At 52.4% G+C, this 26,757-nt stretch overlaps 1 protein-coding gene across 1 annotated transcript in view; it reads right to left on the bottom strand.

Annotated features, from left to right (window-relative positions):
* The window catches only part of LOC135906636 (ras-responsive element-binding protein 1-like), a 55,211-nt gene that overhangs the window by 12,200 nt on the left and 16,254 nt on the right, over positions 1 to 26,757 (bottom strand). The window contains exon 2 of the mRNA XM_065438127.2: positions 372 to 544. Coding sequence (XP_065294199.1) covers positions 372 to 444 — 73 coding nt within the window. The 5' untranslated portion in view covers positions 445 to 544. The remainder of the gene's footprint in view (positions 1 to 371; positions 545 to 26,757) is intronic.

Genomic DNA, 26,757 nt, shown 5'->3' on the forward strand with positions numbered 1-26,757 from the left:
TTCGCCAACTTAAAGCTATATTCCAAAATTTATCCTGGGGAATACTCTGAAGTCTGCCCCTGGTGCCACAATAAACAAGTGGACATTAATCATATGATTTGGGCCTCCCCGGCCAACCCCCCACCACGAGGGCTCGCAATTTTAAACACCAAGGATTGGGAAGCTGCTCTGCTCAGCTCGGACCCAGACCAACAACATCGGGTTGTCCAGCAGGCTGAGGAGGCCACCAGGGCCTGTGGGCTCCTGGTCACTTAGTCACATTTTGATCCTTGTTGCCAATAAAGTTTTACGAACGAACATCTTACAAACACTTCTAGGGAGTCGAATTGCTGCAGAGAGGAAACCCATGCATTAAGCGAAATTTACTCTACCTTTCTCAGTGTCTCCTGCACCATCATCTTTGATCAGGTGCACAGGAGAAAGCTTCCCAGGCTCTCCATTCATGTCTCATCGAGAATTTCAGCAGCCGCCAGGCATCAGCTGTCCACAGCAAACTAGGAAGGCACTCTGTGGTGTCTTGACAAACAAGCACCTCTTGATAAGCCTGCAGCAGATGTGTGGAGAAGGCACAAAGTATTGAAGACATCCATTCCCTGAAATCAGGCTGGATAATGCTACCACTGAACCACTGCAGAAAAATATAACATGCAAGTGGCGAGGAGAAAATGACTGAAGGGCTGATCAAATGGTTAACAGAAAATCAAGTGAGCAACAAGTAAATGCAAGAAGCTAGGCTTACTTAAGCAAAAAGGGAACATTTGGAGAAAGAAAAAAAGGAAATGGAGTAATGGATATAGTACTAAATGCAGTAGCGCCATTACTGATTTGAGGAGCCAGAATGAACACAGATATAAGAAGTATTGTTGGTGAGCTATCAGTAACTTATCGGTTGGAACCATTAGCCAACTGCCAGACTTAGCAATATTTTAGCTTTAGTATAACATAATTTGCAAAATTTTCCAACACAAAGCACACTTATCCAGACACAAGGAGATAGCGTAGAGACTACAGCATCTGTAATATCTACCTCTCCATAACAATTCTGTGATACCAGTTAACTTTACGTGCAAACAATCTACACAAGGAAAACAACACCAGGATTAAATTCTCCTATATGTGCACATTGAAAAATCCTTCACTGTTAGCAGCACATGCATCCAGAACTGACTGAAGGTTACATAAAAATTAATACAGGTCTCCTACTGGGAAACAAAGAGAAGATGACAGCCCTAGAAAAGCAATGTTGTGTACCAAAGTGCCTGTCGAGGACAGCTCTCACTAGGCTGAACAGTGAAAAAGCTGTTTTTGTAACACCGACATCAGTCACCTTTTGTTTCCACTGGGCAGACTCCTAATATGCTTACACCCTCAGCACACTCTCAACATGTACAGACAAAATGTCGATGAACAAAATGTAAACAATACAGTTGCAAATTGCAACTACCCCGGGGGTTAGTATTCCTGGCAGAGCTTTGGAAGAAACTAAACAGAGAACAGCTCGAAAGTATCCAATCGAAGTTGTAACAAGAGCTTCAAGACGAGTCGCGACGAGCTGCTGGACCAGACATTAGGGGACACTTCCTCGACCGGACATCCCCCACCGCCGGCCCCCTGGCGTCAGTTCTACCTCTACCCACTTCCCATTTCAAAGGTATTCCAAAACATAACGTAAAGGGCTCTGAAAACCTAACGCCACGCAACATAGCCAAGAGCACGCACATATTTTCGTGCAGGGGTTGTTTTTCGAAATGCGCAGCGCTGTATTAATTCGCTTGACGAAGACACAGGTAGAGACGCGACTCTTGCGCTTCGCCCGGAGCGCAAAAAGGCGGCTGCAGCCCGGGGCCGCGGACCATGGAGTTATTGTCGCACCGATGACGGAGAGTTGCTGGGAGCACCGCGCGCAACGATAAGAGGCCTGCGGATCGAAATTCGGGAGGGGGTAGGGAGCTTAGGGCGCAGGTATCATCTCTGACGGCCCTCGGCATCGCGTTGCCATGGCAACGGATAAACACAGCGGCCCAGCCGTTGGCCGACGGCGGCGCTCGCGAAGCGAAGCCCATAGAAGCCCGCATGCAGCAGCAGCTGCCTTGCGAGCTTCCCTCCTCTCGGGAGCGGGAAAGGGAGGAGAAGAGCTGGTCGAAATCGCGCAGCGGATCAATCGCGGCTGCTCGTTCATCACTCGCGCTCTGCATGCAGGACGCGATTATTAGGCAAAGCTATCGCAACAAAGGCGAAGAACCACAGTTGCGGCGGCTGACAGCTGGGACGAAGATCCGACCGGGTTCGGGGCCCCTTCTTCGTCCGCACTTGGCGAACGCGACCAAAAACGGCGCCCCTTACGTGTACGCAACTTTTCGCGCAGTTTCGTTCGCATCGTTACGCAATCAACAAGGCTGCCAAATTAGCCTCCACTCCATCCGTTAAGGGTAATTCACACTAGGCCAACACGACCCCGATTTCGGTCTGCCAATAGTCGGCAGACCAAGTTGTGAATTGGGCTTTACAACTAAAACCGAACATAACCACGCCACACCTGTATTCAGTTATGCCATTAAATCACTGTTTCTTTACCTCGCACTCTAGCTTGCAATGTGGCCACCGATCTCGGGATCGCGCCCGAGTCGGTTGTAGTTAACAACGCATTTCCGCAGGAGCAAGGATGCATACTCTGTGGGCCACAGTATGCTCTAATACAAGTGTTTAGCAGGAGGACAAGGCGCGCATAGACGAGAGGTGAAGAGTGGCGAATGTGGCAATGTCTACTACTCTTGGGGGAAATAGCGAGGGCGGGGCAAATATTCCTTATATCTGGCTTCCACAAATGAGAAAGAGGCCAAGTGGAGCAGTGCCACGCGCGTTTATAACTTTAAGTTTGGGTAACAATACCTAAACGCGAACGCGGCATTCATTTCTGATTTAAGTACTCCAGCGGGGGTCCATTGACAGGTCTGGCTGCTGCGCCGCTAGCGTGAGCAGGAAAAGGCACCATGCCTCATAGGCGGAGGTGTTGTAAAGCTACACCAGCCCCCCCACCCCAATTCCCGGGCAGACACACACGCACTGCAGTGGATAAACACTGCGAACGCCTGCGGAGGATGTAGGGGCTATTGCCAGGTTGTAGTGTGGAGCGAGCTCGTTCGGGCATACATTTCAGCGGTACCACCAGCGCGAAACGCCCGAGTTCTGCTTCAAGTCTCGCTAGGGCTGTCTTAGTAGCGTAAGGTCGGATGCTGCGTGCGCGGTCCATCACAGGCGCGCTCTACGGCACCCGGAGGAAAGTTAGCGCGCGCTCAGCAGAACGAGCGCGCGCTCAGTCGCTGCGCCGTTCTCCGGTCGCGCATCGCACGAGGAAAGACGGGAATAGCCACGAGGATGACGTGGAGAGAAACGGCACACTCGCGGGCGCGGCGGCGTCCTCCGCCGACTCTTGTCGACGCCCCCAGCGCACGAATCGCGCCCCATTCTCGGCGACGAGGAACCGGCGGCGGCAGTGACGAAACAGCGCCCCGCGGACAGCCGAACGAAACCGCTCCCGCCTCGCCTTCCACGGACTGAAGAAAGGTGCAGCTTGCGAGACCAACGCCGCGGCGATAGCTACGACGCACGCACACGACATCACTTTCAGGGCGTTCTCTGCGCCAGAGTGGAGATGTGCTCAAGCGAGCGCGTTCGCTACCCGCGGGGAAAAAGAACAAAACATGAAATAAAGAAAAAACGAGTATTGAGCGAATGCGCTGTTTACACCTGTAACACGCGTTCCTTTTTTTTTTTTTTTGCTGCCTTCACAATAAGAAAGGAAGCCGTAAGAACATTTACTGACGTCAAGGTCGAGATCACTCCGATAGCCACTACATCGGCACAGACACGCAGTGGTGGATCGCGAAGGCGGCTAAACCGAGCGATCGTAAACATGACCACGATTAATTTTTCGTCGTACTGCGACAACTACCAAGTCGAAGCGCAGGGAAGGACCTCCCGCGACTGCTTTTCCAGTCAGACAACATTCCAAGCGGCTGCCTCTATCCAAAACGCGTAACCCACGGCGTCCAAGATGCACCAGCGTTGAAACGACGAATAGCGGTCTCTCCGAAATGTGCGTGCCAAAATTGCTGACACAACAGCAACTTAGTGGTAGTGCACCGTAGTGCCATCCTGTTACACAACCTGCCTTCCAAAGGATGTCTTTGTTTAAAATGCCTTCATTTTGAAATCTCGCTGGATCAACGCACTGCAGTCTTCTGCGGGAAACACTGTTCGTTCAAGGGTAAGACCTAGTCGTGTGCCAGCAGCTCCGTGGGACTGCAAGCCTTGCTAAACTTTTTTTTTTCTTTATCGCGACCCCAGCATATATACGGCTTTCACGCCTACAACTGCTCCCGCTTAAGCTGACACGGACTACATTAACGTTGACGCAGGCTAAGATGTGCTACGAAGGTTTCAATGTATCCCTCCTTCCCCTCCAGCCACAGACTGGGAGAAATGTGTGCAGCTCATAAAAAGTTGCAATTCCATTGCGCGTGCACGGAGCGGGTGCGCAGGATGCATCTCGCCGCCAGTGAACGAGGCGGTGGCCAAGGGTTCCGAGCAGCCTCTGGATGGCCCCACGAAACGCGCTCCGCCGGGGATCGATGGCGGGCCCTCATCAGACCGAGCGGACACGGCTGCCCGGACCAAGGTCAGAGCGCGCGCGCGAGCCACTCGGCGAACGCCGCTGCTTCTTGGCCCGCCAACGCGCGTCGCCCGCCCGGCCATGAACCGCGCCACCTCGAGTTTTCCATACCCACCCCGACCAGCGATGCCAAAGATTGCGATGCTGAGGACAGACGGACAAGAAACGCCCCCATGAGGCGCAGGGAGTCGGGCAGACATCGCAGCGGCATCCATTACACTGCGTCCGCCGGGACCGCGCTCGGGGGCGAAGAGGTGCAATGGCGGAGTCCAGCATCGGCCCGACATCCGCAGCCGGCCGTCCGGTTCCGGCGGCGCGGGGGGAGGGAAGGAGGGAGGTGTTCCCGTGTTGTCTTCCCGTCGCCATGGCTGCGCTCCCTTCTTGCTATTGATCGGCTCTCCCCCCGCCGTCAAGACCGTCCCGAGCCGCGCTCCCCACCCAGCCGAGATGGGCGGCCTCCCCGGGCGCCGTCGCATTGCTGCGGAGAGGATCAGTGTCTGCCGCATGAAGAGCCGGACCCTGGCTGTATCGCCGCGGTGTGCCCAGCAAGTTGTTCCGAATAAGCACCACGTTCTGATCAGGAAGAAGCACTGCGTACTCGCGGGCGATATTCCACAAGTCTCGCGCCAGCTTGGCTTTGCCTATTCATCATAAGCCGTTAGACCTCAACGACCCTATATAGATTAACGAAAATGTTTACTCAGCCCGCGATAGTTACTCTGTTCTCTGCTTCGGCGGGCAGCTTGCCCCGGACGGATCACCTGGCTTTGGCTACTTGTGTGGCGGAGAAGCGAGAAGATAAATACAGCATGACGTTCATGCCACAAGGTTCACATGCAAAACAAATCAGGAAGAAAAAAAAAAGCACTGTCGTTCCTACGTAACGCGGAGCATTGACACGATAGCTGGCAAATATCATGCGCAGTAAGCCTTAAGACTATTACGTGCGATGTTTGTTGGAGTGAACATACGCAGGTGGGAAAGCGCGCAATCAATCTCCTTTCGAGATGTAAAGAAGTGCGAGTCGCGCACGTTTGTGGAAGTTGCACCTCCCGATGGTGAAGCGGAAAGACTCGGCTTTTCTTCCTCCTCTTATCCCGACTAACCCTTCAGCTTCTTACTGCTGGATTCGTTCAGCTTTTCTCAGATTTATTATGGGCTGCCCCATTAATAAGCCTCACGCAAACCTTAACGGAAACAAGACGCCAGCGCCATCCAGTAAACATGAGAATAAGCCTTGCGCTATAAGACTAATGAAGACGAATCAGACGTACTCATCGTTGTCATTGGACGTAGAAGAAAACTTAGGACCTCGCCGGCAAGTTGGAAGGCGTCGTGCTGGAACACGAAGGCGCGGACGCCGCTCTATCTAGTAGACGGATGTTGAGCTCGCGTTAGCCAATCATGGCAGCTGCTGGCACTATCGCGGTTTCCAGGACAAGTATTCTCCACTGCTGTAGCCGAGAGGTACATTCATGCACGGACTGCCAATCTGTTTCTGCCACGAGGATTCGTACTTGTGACAATGACACTTCTGCATTGTAAACTTCTCGAAAAGGATTTTGTTATTGCAGCGACAGACGGCGGCGGGCTTTAAAACGACCGGGAGAGTGAGCCCATAAGAGCTACCATTATATATATTTTTTTTAAAGGGGGAAAAAAAACGGCAAGTTTTCAATGAGCCCTTCGCAACTTCACACGCTCAAATGTACAGCAATCTTCAAACAAATCACGATTTCACAAGCCGGTGTGCAAAATAATCGTAACATGGGCGTCATAAAACGAAGAACGCGAGCGAAAGGCCACCTGCTTCACAAAATGTGTAGTGTTTTGTTCTAAGGAAGCGAACCTTCGAAATGTATTACCAGGAAACGCGGTACGTCCCCCTTCCTGGCCAGCGCTATTGTTTACTTTGAAGCACCGATCTCGGTAGGGACCGGCGCTCCGCGAAGTGCTCTACGCGTCTCCGGTCCGTGGCCTCCAAAGGCGCTACGCAATGGCAGGGGTTTCCCTGCGCTCTGGGAGCTCCCCGGCTATCGCTGGATCTTTTTTTACACCTGTTTACAGCTGACCGGAAACGTGACTTTCGTTTCTCCCGCGCTTACCTTCTTTTCTCGGCTCAGCTTCCTGAATCATCACGCCGTAACGAGACAAAGCCTCCAGTCTACAGAGCAAGGGCTATACCTCATCGTTTGGTCAACCTTTCTTTTGTGCCGGCATGTCGAACGAAAAGCTAGTTACACGTAGCCAGCTTCCGCCGCGCGGCTGGCCGCTCGAGGCAGTTTACTTGTATTCGCGGGCTTTTTTCACGCTCGGAAAAACACTTACCTAGCACGTATCGAGCAACAGAAAGCTGTATCGGGAGTTTTTCATGTTGCTCTACAATTTTATCACTGACACTTTTTCATCTCATTATAATAATAGAGAAGTTAATTAATTATCTAATTAGACCGAATGAAAAAATAATCTGAGTATCTCAAAGCGACGGCAAACGACATTACTTTGGTCCTGTCCAGCCATACGTGGCATTTGCATATTTTTAATGTTTGGCTCAAGTTTCGTGGGACACCCTGTATACGGGCCCTTGTGCGGCCATACGTTAGATGTATTGAGTGTGGTGGCGGACGCAATTCTACATAGGCACACAACGCTTCAGCACATTTATTTTTATTTTTTTGTTGTTACGTACAATTTTTGAGGGAACTTATCCAAACAGAGAGGTATTTATTATGAGAAAAAAGCTCAGAGGTCGGTCCGAATTAATGTTCTGACCTGCTACTCGGCGTTGGGGGTAGGGGAATGGGTGAAGAAAGAAAGAAAAGAGAAGACGTTGATTATGAGGATGAGGTTGGGGGTGAAATTCTTGTACGCTCCAAGACTCTTCAAAGTCCCTTGTCCAGTTCTCTCTCATGCAAAAAATTGTTGAGAGCCTCCAGACTATCAGGCTGATGACGAGGATCCCAATAGAACCTTTTCAGCCAATGGTGCAACGACAAATTTCGACAAGATGTCTGTCAGCGATTTTCTCTGTACATAAAATCGCGGGTAGATGCACAAGAGGAACTGCCCCAAGGTTCCATACGGACTATTCGAAACACATCCGGGTTCGACATACGACTTTAGGTCGCGATATGAAAAAATGCTATCGTTCGTGTCATCGAAGTACTTTAGAATAGCGTTACTGTTCTGCCATTACCGTAACTGATGCAGTCTGCAGGACGAGCGGTGTCTACCGCGCATGCGCAGTCGACGGGAGGCAGCGTCGGTATAACGCATACGACTACGAAGTGACGAGCACGAAGTAGTACGAATAAAGGGAAAACCAGACATCCACCCGTTCGTAGCAATTGCTACAAAGGGTGGGTGCACGTCAAACTCTTGCCTTTGCTTCGTGTTGCCGACAAATTCGACTTCGCCCTGCCATCTGCTAGCCGCCTGGTTAGCTCAGATGGTAGAGCGGCTGCCCCGGAAAGGCGGTGGTCCCGGGTTCGAGTCCCGGACCAGGACGAATTTTTCTTCGACTATGAGACTTTTCTTTCGAGGAACCCGTATGGGTTTCCTTTGTAGCAATTGCTACGAACGGGTGGATGTCTGATTTTCCCTTTATTCATTACTTCTCTCCACCTTGCGGGTTTCTGCAGAACTACTACGTCGAAGTAGTACGAATACGAGAAAGACGACAGAGCGTGTGCTTGTTGTCTTCCTTCGTACTATTCCGTATTTCTTTCATGAGTATGCAACAATTAACTCGCCGAACTTAGCTTGATACGGTAGCGCGTGCGTAAATATTCCTTTAGGCAAATCTACCTATGAATTCCGAGATAAGTTCTGTTCATTCGCGGAGGACAGTATTTTAGCGTAGCGTTACCGCTCTACCGATTGCCCATGCGCGATAAACTGCGCGAATTAGGCGACAGGCGGTAACGGTAGAACGATAATGCTATGTCAAAATACTCTAATATCGCCATTTCTGCCGAGAGCAACTGAAACTTTGCCGGCGCTAGCACAAGCACAGAATCGCCGACGACTCGGTAACTAAGGCGCAACTCAAGGTCTCAAAAGCTCGATTCCTGGCCGGGTATATCGTTGCCGAGACGGGGAGCAAGCGGAGCGAAACTTTTAGTGCACCTCAAAGAACCCCAGTCGGTCGACACAAATCCGGAGCCTTCAATCAAGGTGAAAAGGAGCGACGTCGCAGAGTGCACAGGTAGCGTGCGGTATCCCACTCGAAGTCGTATCGGAGAAGGCCGCCAGCAGCGACTACATAGTATACAAGTTTCGTGTAACGTCAGTGCGGCTAAAAAGGCTGCAGGGCGGGTGAACGACGCCGCCAGGAAAAACAACGATAAGATAGAGCGATAGCGCCACTGAGCCTGACATCTTTAGAGAGGGAAAAACAAATAAAGAACAAGGCCATGTCTGTGGAAAGAAATGAAAAAAAAAAGGGGGGGGGAGGTGATGAGGAAGACAAAAGACGCCAGCTGGCGACTACCTTTCGCAGATAGCGATACCCTGTTCTTTTCTCACAACAACCTTGACACTGCAAGCCACACTTTAGGAACGCTAAGCGCCAGTATCGGCCTACTTATTTTTTCTGTCAGTGCGCGTTAACTAGCCTTTTCCGTTTTCTTTCCTCCCCCCCCCCACCCCTTCCCATTCTATAGATAATGCAATGCTAGCCACTACGTCTCAGGCATTTTGCCCTCCACACGCCCAGATCACCATGCAGTATCAGGGACACATGAATGCCCAATTCAACCATGCTTTCTGCAAAGAAATGCAACCGGTGCAGTTGGGCATTGTGCAAGTGTTAGGATGCTGCCTCTCGATGCAAATAATAATGATAAACCACGCCCAACTAGCCAAAGACAATTTCGCCTATATCTGTTTAGCGATGATGAACCTTTCTTGCTGCAGTGTTGCTTCTGGTATTTCTCTTGATAGCCGCTGTTGTTCGGAAGCAATTTGTAACTATTTCGCATTCATAATCTAAGGCGTGAACGTGAACCGCGTAAAATCGATGGGCAAAAATTGATTAATTACACAGACCTTATCACCGTCAAGGTCGATAATGCAAAGGACCCGCTGGGCGAATATCGAAACGTAAAAGGGTATCGCTCGTTCTGCTCAACGATTATGTTAAACATACAAAAAGCCTGATTACTGCTACGTGGAAGCAATGTGGCATTTCGCTTTGGGCGTTTAATAATTAAAAAGTCGCAGTTTCGCTCGAAAGGCGAAGCATCGGTTGCGATAGCAAATTAGTGGGAATTAACGACAGCAGTTTTATCGACCATATAACCCTCTAAAGATAGGCACACTGTACATGCGGACAACTTTCTGTGGCTATGAAGGAAAAGCTAAGGGCGCGTGGCTGCTGCACATGTGTTACCGCACCAAATAGTCCGGCAGCGTTTGACAGTGCTCGGAACAGACGCTGAATCGACGCAGCTTCCACGTGCAACGGTTTCGCGTTTCCACACACACTAAAGGGAGAAACCGCAAAATAAGTAAACCTTTACACTCAATGGTGTGTTCTGTCTTATTTAACTGTTGCTAACAAGGTGTTTGTTTCTTGTTCCCCAGCTTGAACTAACGTGGATTAAAAGGCGGGGTTCATTTCAGAAGCGCTCCAACTTGTGCGCGCTTTGCCTCCGCAGCTTTCCTTCATAGCCACAGAAAGTTGTCCGCGAGTATAACTAAATAAATAAGCATGGAGTCACACGCGCACATGCCAACATGAACACATCTCACTCGATGACCGCGGAAACTCGCTGACGCTGCAGTGAGGAAACGCGGCAGCAGCAGCGAGCGAATTTACCTTCGTACAGCCGCTCGCATCAATGCGAACTACGCCTTGAAAACAGCGCAGCGCGGACTTCGCACCCATCGCAGATGGCTTTCAACATACAGCGGCCCCGCCGGGCGCGCGCGGCAGCCTGGGCCTCCCGGGGCAGAACACGCCCCCTCCCCCCCCCCCGCCTATCCTCCCCACAAAGCCTTGAGGCGCGCCTCCCTACCCGCTTTCCGCCGTTGCGTACGCGAGACTGAGCCGCAATCGCCGACTCACCGTCGCACGCTTTCACTCGCACATACAGCACATCGCGCGTGGCGACGATTTTATCGCCCGTGGACGTTACACGGGACCTCACGGCGACACCGACGGCAGAAATGCGACTGGAGTGTCCATATATTTGCTATCGCAGTAAAATAGAAAAAGCGAACACTTTAAAGGAGTCGGTAGAACACCTTTGGTGTGCTCACTTGATCATACGGCAACTATAATGAGCAAAGCTGTGCTTAGATTTAGGTGCACGTTAATGAACCCCAAGTGGTCGAAATTTCCCGAGCCCTCCACTACGGCGCGCCTCATTATCAGAAAGTGGTTTTGGCACGCAAAACCCTATAATTTAACTTAATTTAAAGCTGTTTCCCCACAAAACGTATTTCCGACGCGTTTTTGACGCTGCCCGCCGCAATAGCTTAGTGGCCATTACGAAGTGCTCTGCTAGCGCAAGGTCACGGGTTCGATGTCCGGCTGCGGCGGCCGCGTTCCGATGGGAGCGGAATGCGAAAAACGCTCGTGTGCCGTGCCTTGGGCGCACGCCGAAGAACCCCAGGTGGTCGAAATTAATCCGGCGCATGCTGCAAGTGCGTCAGTGCAAGCAAAGCGTACGCATCGGCGCTTGCCTTTCCCCGATAGCGCATCGCACGGGAGGCACGGCAAAACGACCGCGGCGTGCACTCCGACGGTCGTCGATTCGCTCGCAATCTGTTCGCAGACATGTGGGACATGCGCCGGTATGACCGAGACCGCTCACGCAGTCGACCTGCCGTTGCTACAGTGGTGGGTTTACGCGCGTTTCTCACCGACTCGCAGCCTGTTAGGAATGAAACACGGGCCCCCATAGCCTCCACATACAATAAATACATACGATCACACGGAATTATTACATATGGAGGTTACATATGGCCTTGTTTTTTTATCTCCGCGTCTCCGCGCTTCTTTAATGTGGGGAAGGCAGCTGTCTGGACAACTGACGTCCATGTCTGCGAAGAATAAACTTCCTTAAACACGGAAATTGAGAATTCCACCGCCGTAGCATGGAACAGGTGCACGGCATCACGCTAGAGTCAAGTGCAGAAAGCAGTCAGGGCAGCAGTTGGGGCGAGTCGGTTATTCACGGTGATTTTTTGTTTTTAAATTCTGGGGTGTTACGTGCCAGAACCACGATAGATTGTGATGTACGCCGTAGTGGGGGGACTCAGGGTTAATTTTGATCACCTGGGGTTCTTTAACGCGCACCCAAGGCACGATACACGGACTTTTTTTATTTCTCTCATTTCGCCCCCACCTAAATGCGGCCGCCGCGGCCGGGATTTGATCTCGCGACCTCGGGCTTAGCAGATCAACGCCAAAACCACTACACCAACAAGGCGGGTAACCTTAGCGCTGACAGATAAAGACATTTGAAAAGGGGCGCCATGCAGACATCAGTCGCGTGCTTACGCCGCGAGGTGGTTGATATTTTTTTTTTCTCCCAGTCTCTATACTCCGAAAGAGTTTGTGGGCAGGCGTACTCCTTTATAGGAACACACTACACACAAAACAGCACAGTGGCCAAAACTTTGCTGTATCGTTCAGCTGGATTACCCGCAAGACCCAAGTGACGGCACGTACGATGACACCCACGAAGTCGCTCCGTCGAGCGCAGCGTGTTTTATGACGAACATTACGTTTACTTTTTTTTTCTTTCTTCCGTTGCGCAGCAAGAAAATGCGATAGTGTCGCGGAGTTCCCAAGATTTGCAGAGAGGAATAAGCTTGATGGCGCGCGGTGAATAATGGCCAAGTACGCGGATTGTGCGCTACTGTTTGCAGTTTTTCGCACGACGCTAGCCCCGCTCCGCAATACCGTTATCGGTATATACGACAGAAGAAAGAACAAAATCTTTCAAGGGACACATCCGCGAGGCACGTAGAGAGAGAGAGAGAGAGAGAGAGATAGAGAGAAAACGAGATGGAGGAGGGGCGCGGCACCATGTCATGGTTCGTGAAAGGCACAAAGTATGCAAGCAGTTACACAACGCAGCGTACACGACAAGCAAAGTCCATATGCGAGACTACGGCGGTATGCAAAAGATGGCATCACGTAAAATGCCGCCGAACAAAGTTCAACGGAAGAGTTGCCCATACACAACGTTTCCCGCGATAAAATGCACTACTGTATAGGGTCTACGATTTCTGCAAGCTTAAAAAAGAAGGAAGAAAAATCCTTATTTTTTTGCAATTATGCTTGATCTCGCTGTTTTCGTAGTACCGCTTTGCTGCGCTGTCGCAAGCAAGGCAGAAACCGACTTTCTGCATTTTTATCACCAGACAAGCCGCTTTCCTTTTAATATAGAGGCTGGTCATCATAAACATCCCGATATGTTGCAGCTTTGCGAAAGCGGAAGGAGCAACACAAGGGAGCATGAAAGGTATCACAAACCATAGAATGCAGTCTGCAAAATAATGTGCACAGCCTACCACCGGATCTAACGAGTACCATAACAAGCTAATCCAGTTAGCACGAAGTACTCAAGCGCCACCTGAAACCGACACTGCAACAGATGTCACTTAAAGACATAAAGTTGTTCCCACTTTCGACAAGGCATGTACGAGACAATGGTATAAGTTCAATGCATTATCTTAAAACAGCTAGGCTTTTCCGAGCATCAAAGCAAAAAACAAAATATTTTCTACGGGCAACTGACGATCACGCCTTCGCGGTGAGCGCTTGCGGGAGACCCGTTGTCGCTTGCCGGGAATGACGTCACGATCAATTTGGGAAACGGGGAAGATGATATCACTCCTTGTTCTTCCCTGATGAAGTTATTCCTGGACGCGTACGCACGGCGGCGTTGTGCTCGGGACGCCGCAAGACTCGCCTTACTTTGTTTTGTGTGCCGCATTCTACGTCCGAATTTGTAAGCCCAATTTCTAGAGCGATTGCGTCAGGCAATTTGGGCTCCTTTTTAACTCTTCGAAGTCTTCTACATTACCTCCATTCAAAAACACGTTTCGACAACAGCCGTGCGCACGTTGTTTCGAGGTTTCACCTCACTTTCTCCGCACAGTGGCGATCAGCACGCGAGAGAAACTTGCACGCCGACGCCTGCCCGTCGGGCGGGCGCGACCGGAGACACGAGCGGGTACCGAGGCCCCTTGGGCTTCCGGCCGCTGGCTGGCACACGCGGCGGCCGCAGAGCCGGATGCGTGCGCTGGAGCCGCGCCGGCGGAGGGCCGTGCCAGGAGCATCCCCACCCCCCGCGCCTGGGCGGACGCAGAGCGGCGGGAGGAAAAAGCCGACTCCCGCCGGACAACATCCCCCGCGTGTTTTCCGGAGAAGGCCGCCGAAAGACGCAGGGGCAAGGCGCGTCCCGAGCCGGATGCCCCGCAGCGAGTAGCAAGCTCGAGCTTCGGGCCCCGACACCGATCGGAGGCGCTCGCTCGTGATCGCTCCTCCCGCGAAACCACCGGGCTCGAGCGCCTATCGGAGAAAAGCTCAAAGTCGCCTGGAAGTCGTAAAGAGGCACGTCCAATTTGCCCGTCGCGGAGGCACGCAGCACGGCGCCTACCCGCTAGGTCGGCATATCTCGCGCCTGCCTGTCTACTACAAGGAATGGGATCGACAGAAGCGCCTCCGAACGCTCGAAGTCGGCGATCGCACGCGGGCGCCAGCATGCACGACACGAAGGGAGAAAACGCTGGGATGCTGCCAGTGTGACGCGAAAGCGAGCCGTCGCCTGGCACGCGCAGCTGCGGCGCCGCCATGGATGATGCTCTCACCTGGGCAGGGCTGATCGCCGGCGGGCGGCCGCGGAGCGAGTCCGCGTGCGCGGGGCTCGGCGCGTCGGCCGCGAGCGCCGTTGCCCCAGCGACGCTCCTGTACACACACACACACACGAGCGCGCGCAGGGCTCCCCACCTGCGCGGTGGATCCGTGGATACGGATCGATGGAATGCCCCCATCACCGCCTTGCCGCTGGGAGAGCCACGTGATCGCGGACACTCGGCAGCGGAAAGCCTTTCTTTCTCTCCTCCCTCCCGCGGGCCGTCAATGGAGAAAGGACGGCGCGCCGAGGTCGCTGATCGGGGGACTGCTGCCTTCCCGCATCCCCCTGAAGACGAGGAACAACCGACGGAAGCACGACGTCACATCCGCACAGCCCCAGGGCGACGACGCGCGAGCTCTGCCGCTCCCATGCGCGCTTCTGCCGGCAAACCGCCCACGTCTTCGAGCGCCTCGAGATTCCGAGAAGCGCGTGCGCCAGAACACTCGCGACCTGACGCGATTGCGGCACCGCACCTGCGCCCTGTTGTCGCGTAGTTACGCAATAGAGCGCTGACCGTCAGTGGCTACAGCCGAGCATTCCAGAGTACAGGCGCGCACAAACGGGGGAAAACCCGGCGAGAGTCGCCTTTTCTTTTTTTCTTCCAACCCATTAAAAGTCCGGTCAGCCACGCATCGTCGCGACCGCCTTCGTCACAGGCTGTGTGCGTTGCCCTTTGGAAAAACATCCGTTTGCGCTCAAAGAGCTGCGCAGACTCCGCGGCGGGGCTCCCACCGGAGCGCCGCAATCGATCAACATCCCGGAGAAGCCGCGTTCGCCAAAAAGGTCAAAACAACCCCGTCTCTCCGCGCGGTTTTGTCGCGACATCAGCGATGACCGCGACGCCGAGAGCTTCTCGAGGCGCCGCCAGGTGACCCGCGGTTCGCCGCCCAGTGGCGCAGTATCGATGAAGCCGCCGCTGCAGTACGTCCGCCGCACCGATCTCGCGTAGCGGCGACGCATCGAAGCTTGTGAGTGCCCCCCCCCCCCCCCTACCCCCGCAGGATCCGTTCAACGCACGGCAGGGGCGGAGAGAGGGTAAAAATGATAAAAGCAACACGCTCTGGAAGGCATCCAGACGCGGAACCGAACACTCGCGGCGTATGCAATCGCACTGCGGGAGGCACGAGACGCGCTAGATGCGTTATCGTACAGCCATTGTTCGTCGTGGGCTCCGGAACATCCAGCCTCCCGGGAACGCGCTCTTCCGCGCGTGTGTCACCCACCGATACAGGCGACTCTCAACGCGCCTGCGCCGGGCGGATGATGCGCGGGAGAGGCAGGCATGGGCGCAAGTGTCGGCGGCGCCGCGCCATCCTGACCACAAGGGGGTGGCCGGGCAGTCGACTCGCTGCTCCGCTAAATTTATCCCGCAAAGGTAGGCGACCTTGGAGGAAAATCCCCGGCCATTTTCGCAGGAGCAGCGCAGAAACAAACATCGCCGATCGACATGGTCCCTCGAGATCGCGGCATGGAAAAACAATCTCTCCGGGATTGCCCGACTGTACGCGATGCTTCACAATTAGAAGACGAAAACAAAGCCGCGTACGCGCGCGCAGAAAGGGCATTTCTATCTACGCACGCACTAAGTTTGTGAGTGGCTAAAAGAGGGACACGTCCGCACACGTGCTTATCTGCATGGCCCTGTCATGTCGAGGGCCCCGACAAGGCGATGAGACACACAAATCAATTAGAAATCGGAGCTGGCTGGAAGTGAAATATTATCCAGCGCTTCTGGCGGATTGTGGTATTAGGAAGCGAAAGCATCTAGATAGTCGTTCAGCGAAACGCATTTAGACAACACAAAGGACAGTGCAGCGGCAACAGCTGAAGGTTTACATAGGGTTTTCCTGGTGACAAGGAACGAGCAGAATCCCACAAGACAACCGCCTAACAGGACGGACGGCAGGCGTACGTGGCCACGTGCGAAAAGAACTGTGGAGATGTCGCTCTGCGATCGAGTTATCTTATTTCACCTTAATACGGAGGAACGATCACAATGTCCGTGGAGCGTACCAGTCAGTACACGGAAACGTGACAGCTTGGAAAGTAATCGCACCGATTCCAGTGCGGACCCCTCGCACCCGTTAATTCGACCGAGCGGCGGCCGCGAATGCGTCATATTCCGCGCCTGCGACACCAGCGACTGCGTACAAGTTACGCCAAACGAAGCTAGACTCCGTGCTCCAAGCAAGAGCTCGGAGGCAACGTCGTGCGACCGAGGGCAACGGCCACCAAGGACGACGACATTCCTGATGCACTTACAGGAATACCAACCGAAGCTGTCAAGCATGGACCACTCGGACGCGCCGCGATTGCAGGCGCAGCATCACTGTTGATGAATCCTTCAAACAGGACCTCGCACACTTTTTTTTTGTTAAACTAGGAATATGGCTCTTAGTGCACGATAGAAGAATTGTTCCACCGTGTGCTAGTCACAAGCGCGACCCTCCAAAATAAGCAAAGCGGCGGTTGTCGCCCCGATGCTGACCACAATTTCCCCGTTGACTAGTGCAAACTCATCGTGTCCCGCTTTTCCCCCACACGAGGAACTTATCCGCGCACGAAAAGTACGCGTCGCGATACGAGCATTGCAATACAGTAGACCAATGCCTTCTCTGAGGCATTGAGTACACCGAACTGGGTATTCAACGACGCAGCGGAGGGGGGGGGGGGGCGAACACATGCCGACAGACGGACAACAATGAGAAGACACGAGACAATCGGGCAGCGGCACTCGGCGAAAGTGGTTTCTCGCCTTTCCCCTCCGCGTGCGTATCGCCGTCTCCACCAGCGAGACCTCTCATCGCAGCCGGTACGTGTCCAGCGTCCTTCTCCCCTCGCTAGCATTAACTACTCCCCCCCCCCCCCCCTTTCAGCGATTTGCGCCAAAATACAGTCCCCCTCCGCCGCCGATGAGCGAAGCGCCCTTGACCACGCCCCCCCCCCCCCCCCCCTTCACCGCAGCAGCAGCGGCGAAAGAGAGCGCGCGGCCTCCCCGCGAAGGGCGCGCTCTCCAGGAGCAGGAGGAGACGCGCTCCTCCGCGCCGGATGAACTGGTCGCCGCTGGCAGCCGCACCACACCAAGGCTGCAGTTTCCTTGTCGGCTAGCCCCGCGGCGAACGGTGTGCGGGCGGCCGGTTTTTTCCCGGCGGGCCAAGCCCCGAGCTTCCTCGTCCAGTTGCAGCGCGTACCGTCAACCCGACACGGCAGCGGTCCCGTCGCCCCGGAAACGATCCCGTCGCAAGCCGCCCTCGCCGCCATGACAAAATTGACGCGGACCAGCGGCGGAGCACCCCTGTGTCCGAAAGAAGCGCAGCACTGCGACCTGCGGTCGACGGCTGATCAGAGCAGTCACCACGTTTTGTTGGTTCCGCCAAAGGACGCATTCCTAAACGACAAGACACGGCGCGGCAACGGCGACAAAAAATCCAGGCACACAAAACGAAGCGGCAGAAATGGCCTCGTATTCGCGCCATATGTGCGCGTTGATCAATGGACACTGAAAGCTGCTACCGCTGTTGAAGTCGTCCATCTCGTTCGTGAAGAATGGAAAGCCATCAGAGCTCGTGCAGGGCTGGCCAATGATGTTTTGAAGACGCATCGCGATACCGATACAAGATTGCCGAGGCGAAAAATACTTGAGATACACTTGATAAGGTGGAAGCTTGAGCGAGTTGGTGATTCGATATCCACATGTTTGCACAGCACATAAGACGAGGACTGAAGGAAGAACACAACACATGCGCTGACTGCAACTAATCTTTATTTGCAAAATCGCCAGAACTATATACATGAGCAAAAGTAATGTCATTAGCAAAAGTCATTACTTTTGCTCATGTATATAGTATATGTATAAGTCAGCGCCTGTGTTGTTTTCTTCCTTCAATCCTCGTATTTTGTGCTGTGCAAACATGTCGATATTGAGATACACGCGCAAGAAAGTAGCTGATTAAGTGTATCCGATACAACACTTGCCATGTGCATATTAGGATACAAATACATTTCTAATTATAGCCCCATTGCAGCTGCCACGAAACGTATATAATAAGAGTTCGCTTGTAAACATCAGGACTCCTGCCAACAGACTTCCATCCCTTCATATGTATACCTTTTTTTTCATTTAACGCGAACATGTTTTTCTTCTTTTTGCGACGTTGTCACTGCGCTGCATAGTCATCCCGAACCTTCGGTGGGGCTTGCAGTGCTAGAAACAGATCGACGCTATGTAAGCTGCGAAATCGGCTACTTTTCCATGCAGCATTTACAATCGGTAGGAGGAACTGTTCTGCAGATCGACCCGTTAGTACGTAGTTGTCATCTAAATTCAAAAGCCTCCTTGAAGTACTTTACGCAATGGCGCGAGTAACTGTGCGACGGTGCCGGAGCGAGAAAAAAAAGAAAAGCGTGGCGATGAATGACACAATCACAAGACACTACGTGCAATAGACGACAGAGGCGCTGACATTTTTTTTTTTTTATTGTGAAGTGCCTTCAACGTACCTAGCAAGGTCAAATATATCGAAAATCAGTTCCTGCGGAAATTATAATAACAATCCATTGCAACAGTAGTTGGCGTCCTGCTTCAACCGGCTATCATACACTAGTTATAGCGGGAACAAACGGGGTATACGGCAACGTAAACGTTACTTGGAATATCCTTTGACTTCCCTTAATATCGGTTGCTTGAATTTTCTATTAATATCGTAGGCTACACTTCTATGATTAACAACGTTTAACTATGTTTACCCCCCTCTCTCCCTCCACCGCATTAAACTGCAGGACACACACAGACACAAATGTATCTACTGCCCACAGCATCTGCTTGGCAGAAAACTAAAAAGTCGGCGGTACGTGGAGTGGACCGTATGCTTAAATTAAGTCTGGCGAAGGCAGTTCATCCAACAGTAAGAACGAAGTACAGCATTTATTTTGGCAAAAACGTAGGAAAAGGAAACAGAAGAGCAAGCAAGCGGGAAAATGCAGTGTAAAGACAGGGGTATATTTTTTCGGGATTATTTATATATTCACAAAAGTATACACACTAACGCCCTCAGCGAAAAATGAGTGACGCAAGAAGCAAGTATTTACAAACGAATGAGTATTTTCAAAGTGCTTAAGCAGGAAACAACGGCGTTTCCCCGAGCTTGCGTATATGGTTCCGTAATCGCCCCACATCTAGGTTGACATGCGTTCCAGGACATAGCGGTAATATCTATTAACAATAGGTCACGCTGTACACCTTTAGTGTTTAGCGCAGCAGTTAACAGGCCTGACTGACAACGGTAGTGAAGGTTTGCAGCGAGCATGTCGAATGTGTACACACGTCGCCATGATCGTTAAAAAATGCGCAGCCTCTACACACCACCTCACAAGTCGTTCGCAGCACTGTCGAAGCTGCAGGACTCCTCAGCCAATGGCAAGTCCGAATGCCCCTCGATATGCGCTCATCCGCGCCGCATCGTCTGCTCACCGCCACACTGATTCGGAACATACAAAGTGGATTCTCAGAGCTCCTAGGATATGCCACGCTTCGCTCTAGCGTATCACGTACCAGACAAAACTGGAACTCTCTAATCCCGCCAATAATCGGACAGTGACGCCCGGAACTATATTCCGTTGCGCAAGGTTATCGCCTGTGTGCGCCTCGTGCCTTCGACAGTGCTGCAAGCGACATGTGAGATAGAGCATTGGTGGCACTGTGCTTGTCCATTGGGCATATTTCTGACTGTGCTTTGGCTATTGTAAGTAATAGCCAACAAAAAATATCGTCTCAGAATAATTAATAAAGCTTTAATTCTCTTTATTCTTCACCAGCTTCAATTGGATCTTGCGGAGGAGTAGCTTGTATCTTGACAAATGCGATACCTTAACTACTGTATCATGGCACAGATACAAGATGTCCAAGTAGCATCACAAAATGGCATTCATGTACCACCACAGTGGCTTGGCGGCTATGGCATTGTGGCGCTAAGCACGAGATCGGGAGTTCGATTTCCAGATACGGCGGCCTCATTTCGATGGGGCGGTATTTCTTTTTATCTTCGACAGTGCCAAGCCCTCCTATGGCGTTCAATGGAATGAGTCATCTTCTCTGAGAGCTTTTCAACTACAATAGTTTCATATCTTCGCGCTACCGCGACTATTCATTATTAAATGCGAACCATCAACCAAAACAAGAGCCACCAGTCATTTCAACGAGGGAGGTCTCTCAGTGATCATGATGACTGCACACGTGACATGCGAGAAACAGGCATTAGCTCCATGAAGTGCGTGAGGGGTGTGGTATACTTTTTTTCTTTGCATGAATTGACATCTATGACGCATGAGCGCAAATAATAATAACCTGTTCACTGTCGGGCCTAACATGGCGATAATACATGCGTGTCTGACGTTCTGATTATAGCTGGGTAAAAAAGAAAGCGTTGGGAAAGGGGCAGATGCTGGTGCGAGGAGCTCGTAAATATAAGGCATGGCGGACTTTAGCGCCAATTCGCGTAGGCCCTCTGCAGGTTTCAGAGCTCTTCATACTGACACGGAGAAATAGTCCTAGAAGGAAGAGCTGGAAATATGGCAGGCTTTGCTTGCCCTCTTATCACTCCCATTACACAAAAAGGCGCTATCGCTCATCAAACCCCTCGAATCGTATCCCGTATCTAGGAAGCGTGCCCGCTGACGACGCGCCACTTCCGCCAGGACTATTTATTCTTTTTATCTTCTCCTCGCCCCTTCTCCCTCTTCCGTCGAATCTGTTAGAGCGGCGTTTAAATACAGCTTTTCCTCCCGGCACTTCCAGAGTCTCGTTTTATATTTCGCGTCCAAAGAGAAACTCGCGAAACAATATACCGCCCGGTAATGGTCATGGTGATATGCGACGCGCTGCGGGCAATCTTCACGCGACTTCCAACTGGGACAAAACAAATGAGGCCGCCACCTGGCGCGCGCCAATCAAGAAACGCGCCAGAGGCAGGCTCGCCGTTTCGCAGAGTGAAAGCCAAAATGCGCACGGGCTCAACAAATTTCCGCGAAACTCCGGGCGCGTTTGGAGCCGGCGACGTGTTTAAAAGGTAAAGTGCGCGACCACAAAGCCAACTTCACAGCCTGCGACGGCAGCTCCGTCGTTTCGGTCTTCCCAAAGACCGGCCCATCACGTCTGCAGCGCGCGATAAAAAGGCGCCGCCCCAAAATACACGGGTCGGCGGAAGAGCGCGGCGCGAGGAGGGTTAGCCCGCGACCGGATAAGCTTTCTCCTTCGGCGGCAATGGAGGTTAGCGGGCCAGGAGGAGGAGCGGGGAGGCACCGCTACCTGAAGCTGCAAGCGGCCGGCCCACAAAAGGGAGCGGCGCGCTCCCATCTCACTGGGCGAGATTTCTTCCTCCATGGCCGCCGGCGGATGCGGCAGCAGCGAAAGGAGCCCGCACGGGCGAAAGCCAGGACCGGGCCGTTCCGAGGGCCCCGCGCTGCCTCGGCGCAGTGGTACAGAAGGCGCGACGCCCGGCTGGCAATACGCGACGTTCCTGGGCGACCGCGCCGTGGCGAGGATGCATACATCACGGACACGTGGTACAAGAACACTGGCTAGACAATGCGCCCCGCCGTTAGCATTCGCTATACCATTGAAGAACTCCTGCTGTGTCCCGGCTTACTTAACAGTGGTGTGCGAGTGATAACAAGACGGCGGCACCGAGCCACGTTCAGTGTCATATGTTCATATCACATCACATTTTAATCAGCAACTTCATCCCTCATCTCCTCTTTACCGGAACGGAAGACATATTTCCCTCAGTTGCTTTCATTCAGTGGACGCTACATTGCATCATTGCTCCAGTCGACACCGTCACCCGTCGATGTGGGCTATTCGGCAATAGCGCTCGATTACTTTGCCTTTTGCTCGTCACAACTTCGAGCGCATTTCAGAGTTTCCCGCCCCACCAATGTAACCGAGCAGGAAATTCTGTATACAACGCCCGGGTGCTTGGGAAGCTTCTTTGACTGACACTGGTCTATAAGCATCCGTGTCGGCACACTCGTCACGTGCGAGGTATGCAGGTCAAGGCCGCCTCAGTTCCTCGTGCGTAGCACAATGCCACAAACGATACAAGGCACTGCTCGCGGCGTGAAAGTTGTCCGTACGTAGCCTCCACTCGTAGTTGATTTAGTCAACCAATAACAAAAACTCGCTAATCTTGTGTTTTCGATAAAGAGAGTGAACGTGGAAGAAATGGCACCGCAAGCTCTTGTGAGCAAGTCGGCTCATTTCCGACTTAAAAGTTATCGTTCCATGATGTTTGTTTGAACCAAGTACCGGAGGTCAGTCGATACTTGAAAACATACGAACACTCCGCAAGGCCAAAAGGACAACGGTCAGGCGTAAAGGCTAAACCCCATGAGAGCGATTTTGTGCGCGACGGCGACGGCTTCGAGGAACGAAACGGGCCGCCGCTTGAACAGATCGCTCGGTCTTGTCGCTAGTCGATCGGAAGGGCTATGAGCGACTAACCAATAGCGCGAAGCCGCAACTGGATGTATATTACTGAAATACTACCGATTGTCGCACGGAACGAGCAAACGATTGAATTTTTATCAGGCAAGAACCTACTGCAAGACATTCAGAAATATTTTATGCTGCTTTTTAGAGTAAAATATACATCAACTTACATTAATAATGCACTCGTCACGCTAGTTTCGACGCGTATTTGCCGCCGTCATACCGGCAACACCGGGGAGACGTCACTCAAAATCGTCGCTCGCGTGGGGTACGACTTGTAGGCGACGAGTGAACGCGACAGCCATCTCCATCGCATCGCTTGTCGCGCGCAAGATCGCTTGCACGGGGTTTATACTTAAAAGGCGAACCGAGGGATTCCAACCCACCGCCTCCACATGATCAGTTCAGTGCTGTGCCAATGGAGCTTCGGCGCATGGCTGATGTCCTTGGACATTTATATGCAAGGACAACAATTAAACGTTACGTATGCCACGTGGCGCCTGCGGCTTCACTAGGCACGAACAAAAAGACATTGTGTCCTGCTTTTCTAGGTTCAAAAGCTATCTACCGGCTCAATGACCACAGTAGATGAAGCCAGAAGACATTCCTCATGGAAAAAAAAATAAATGCATCAGTCATCTTAGTCAATCGACAAAGCCCGCGCAAATCGCAGCGCAAGGCTCCGTGGCAAACGGACGCGAGAGCCCTGGTTCCCGGTTAAAGGTAGTGAAAGGTTGGATAAAGTGCAGCGCAGTAATTGTCTCTCAACAGAGGACACCTGCACCAGGGTATGGGGATTGGAAAGGAGAGAGAGAGAAAGAAAGAGCAGCAGCAGCCGAAACGCCCCAGGCGTGGCGAGAGATGGGGTAGAAGAACCGATGACTTGAGGTGGAATGGGGAAAGCGCAGAGATGCAGGACACGCGAGGGAGCATACACACACCGAGAGCCGACTGCCACGCGTCCCAGCTCGGGTGGAGCAAAAGTCGCACCGCCTCGCCGAAAGCTGGGCGCGCCGCTCATCCTTTTGTGCCTCTCCGCGCCCCGACACCAGACCCTTCGTTGTCGCTTCTCTTGGAATGCAGAGACCCTTATCACCTCCTCTCCCCTATTATACCGTCCTTTGGCACATCACACGCTCAAGAGAGATAACGACTCTGCGGAGCAGCGAGGGCCGTCGCACAATCAACATCGGATGTTCACATCTATCGCATGCTTTCTCATCCTTCCCCTTCGTTCACGCAGCCTCCCCTTGCACGAAAGAACATCGGACGAATTAAAAAAAAAAAAAACATTTTCGCCCATCCTAGTAGAATAGACGGTGACGCATACAACACGCGGCTGACCAAATAAACAGCAGAAAAAGAAATTGCGACGCACATAAAGAAATAGCGCACGCTCTTGCGAGTTTGGCATAACACAGGTCAAGGCTGTACGAACCCTGACGTGCGACAAGTGGAAGCAAAGGATTTCGAATATTGTCTGTGGCGTGCTATCGTTGCTGTCATTTCTATTTATCCCGAATATTAGGAAAATTTCGATTACTGCCACCCCTAACAATACCGCCCTATGCGTTCCTTGACCCTCGATTTAGGCTTAAGTAGACAAGGCTTGGGCGATACGCTAAAAGTATGTCTCATCAAAAATGCAAGGTAAACAAGCAATGAACGGTGCGCGAGCGCACGCCGTTACTGTCGTCAGACGGCAGATGCAAGTGAACACTGGCCGCAAAATTTTACGCAAGCTTGAAAATCGTGGCCTGCATTAAATGGGCCGGCACTTCCGGAACTTCTGCTAACACACTAGATTGCGCAGCTAAGGGATAAATTTCCACGATAACTCATTCGTTAGCTCCGCATACGAGTGCACGGCACTAAGACTTTCACGACACTTAATGCTCTCGCATTAAGTGTCGTGAAACGTAGCAATATAATCATGGTGGAACTAAATCAGTACCTGGGACGGTTACTCTGTAAGCCGAAGATCCCTGATGGGGACGCAACGGACGCACGGAGGAGAAGAAATACACGAGTATTCGCAGCTGCTCAGCAACCAGCTGCTTGTTTGTCACAGCTCCTCAGCGACCAAACGCATCGAAAATTAGTTCGCATGCTAAGCCAATAAAGACGACAAACCTGTCCTACACCACCTTGAGATGAAGTCACCGCGGTGTGTCGCGGGAGAACGCAGCGCTCTTGTCAGGTCTCCCAAGTATGCCGCGGCGGGCCGAGAGCTTCTCAAAATCCGATTTTCACGTGCGCACACCAAGTGAAGCCCTGCTCTTCTGACGTAGTGTGGGCGAATGGCGCGATCGAAAAGATGGCAAAGGAGTAGGATGAGGAGGAGGGCTCGATGGCAGTGCCGCGTTGTATCGGGGCACCCACTAGGCATAGGCAGCCCCTGCTGCTCGATTGTCTAGCAGGCAGCTTCGTGGAAACGTCACGCCTTCTCTGCCCGAGCTACGTGGAACTCACTTACAATGTAATTCACTCACTCAGAAGCTACTTTCACACGTATTCCACGAAGATGAGGAGCTCGCCCTTGTGCAGCGCGTCCTATGATTGTACTACGGGGCCGCCACCAGGGACAATGTTTGAGGGAGAACGAGGACTAACGAGCTCTCGGCCTCCCAACGAACGAGTGGCTGACCACGGGAACGTCGCCCGCCGCCGCAAGGACGATTGGCAGCAGCAGCAGCCCCTCCGTGAAATCGCAGAGCACAATGCGCGCACGGTGGCCGGGTGGTCAAGACCGCCTCCGGACACGGCATCATCCGCAAACAGAATGCACCGACGAGAAACGGCAAAAGCGAGATGGGGGAAGTACCACAAGCTTCCACGAGGACGCGGGATGAAATCCCGGCCGCGACGGCAGCATTTCGATGGGAGCGAAATGCAAAAACGCCCGTGTATCATACACTGGGTGCACGTTAAAGAACGCCAGGTGGTCGAAATTAATCCGCAGTCGCCCACAACGGCGCGCCTCATAATCAAATCGTGGCTCTGACACCTAACACCCCAGAGTTTTTAAAGCAAAGCTTTTCTTCGCCTCTTCATTCGACTTTCCCACTGCTGCTGCTGTCTAGCACACCGCGTCGGGGGTTGGTTCAGAGCGTGTGTGTACACGACAGGAGCGCGGTAGAGAAGAAAGCCGACGCGAGAAAATTCGTTTTGATCTTTGCGCCGCGTCGAATGTGCACAATGCCCTCTGGAGCTGGAGCTACCTGGGCGTCGTCACATTAGCCTCTTGACAGCTGCAATTATCCGCGACTCTTCAGCAAAAGCACTGCAGAAACTGCGGCGCTTACCTTTATACTAATGTGCAAGTCCAGAGGGAAGCTAGATAGAGTGGTAGAGATGAGGGGAGAGAGCATGCAGAGAATGGGTAGAACTGACGCAGTCGCAAAACGAGTGAACACTCTTAGCCACTCATAGCTAGCAGTTCACATAGAATGTGCAGGGGGGGGGAGTGAGGTGAGAAGGAAACGCTGCTTACATAGGCACGACAGCGGTTGCGCGCCAACCGGGTAAGTTCAAGATACGGTGCGTTTTTGATATTTCTGAAAAAATAAGACATCATGCAGAGCAAGCCGCTTCATCATAAACGATTACAGCTACCAGTCTAGTGTTACACAAATAAAACTTAAACTTTCATTACAATCCTTGAGCACTCGCCGAGACATTGCCCTTTTAACACTGTTCCACAAATTCCTTCACTCCACTCG

Source organism: Dermacentor albipictus, chromosome 1 (genome assembly GCF_038994185.2).
Source record: "Dermacentor albipictus isolate Rhodes 1998 colony chromosome 1, USDA_Dalb.pri_finalv2, whole genome shotgun sequence".
In the NCBI taxonomy this organism is placed as follows: domain Eukaryota; kingdom Metazoa; phylum Arthropoda; class Arachnida; order Ixodida; family Ixodidae; genus Dermacentor; species Dermacentor albipictus.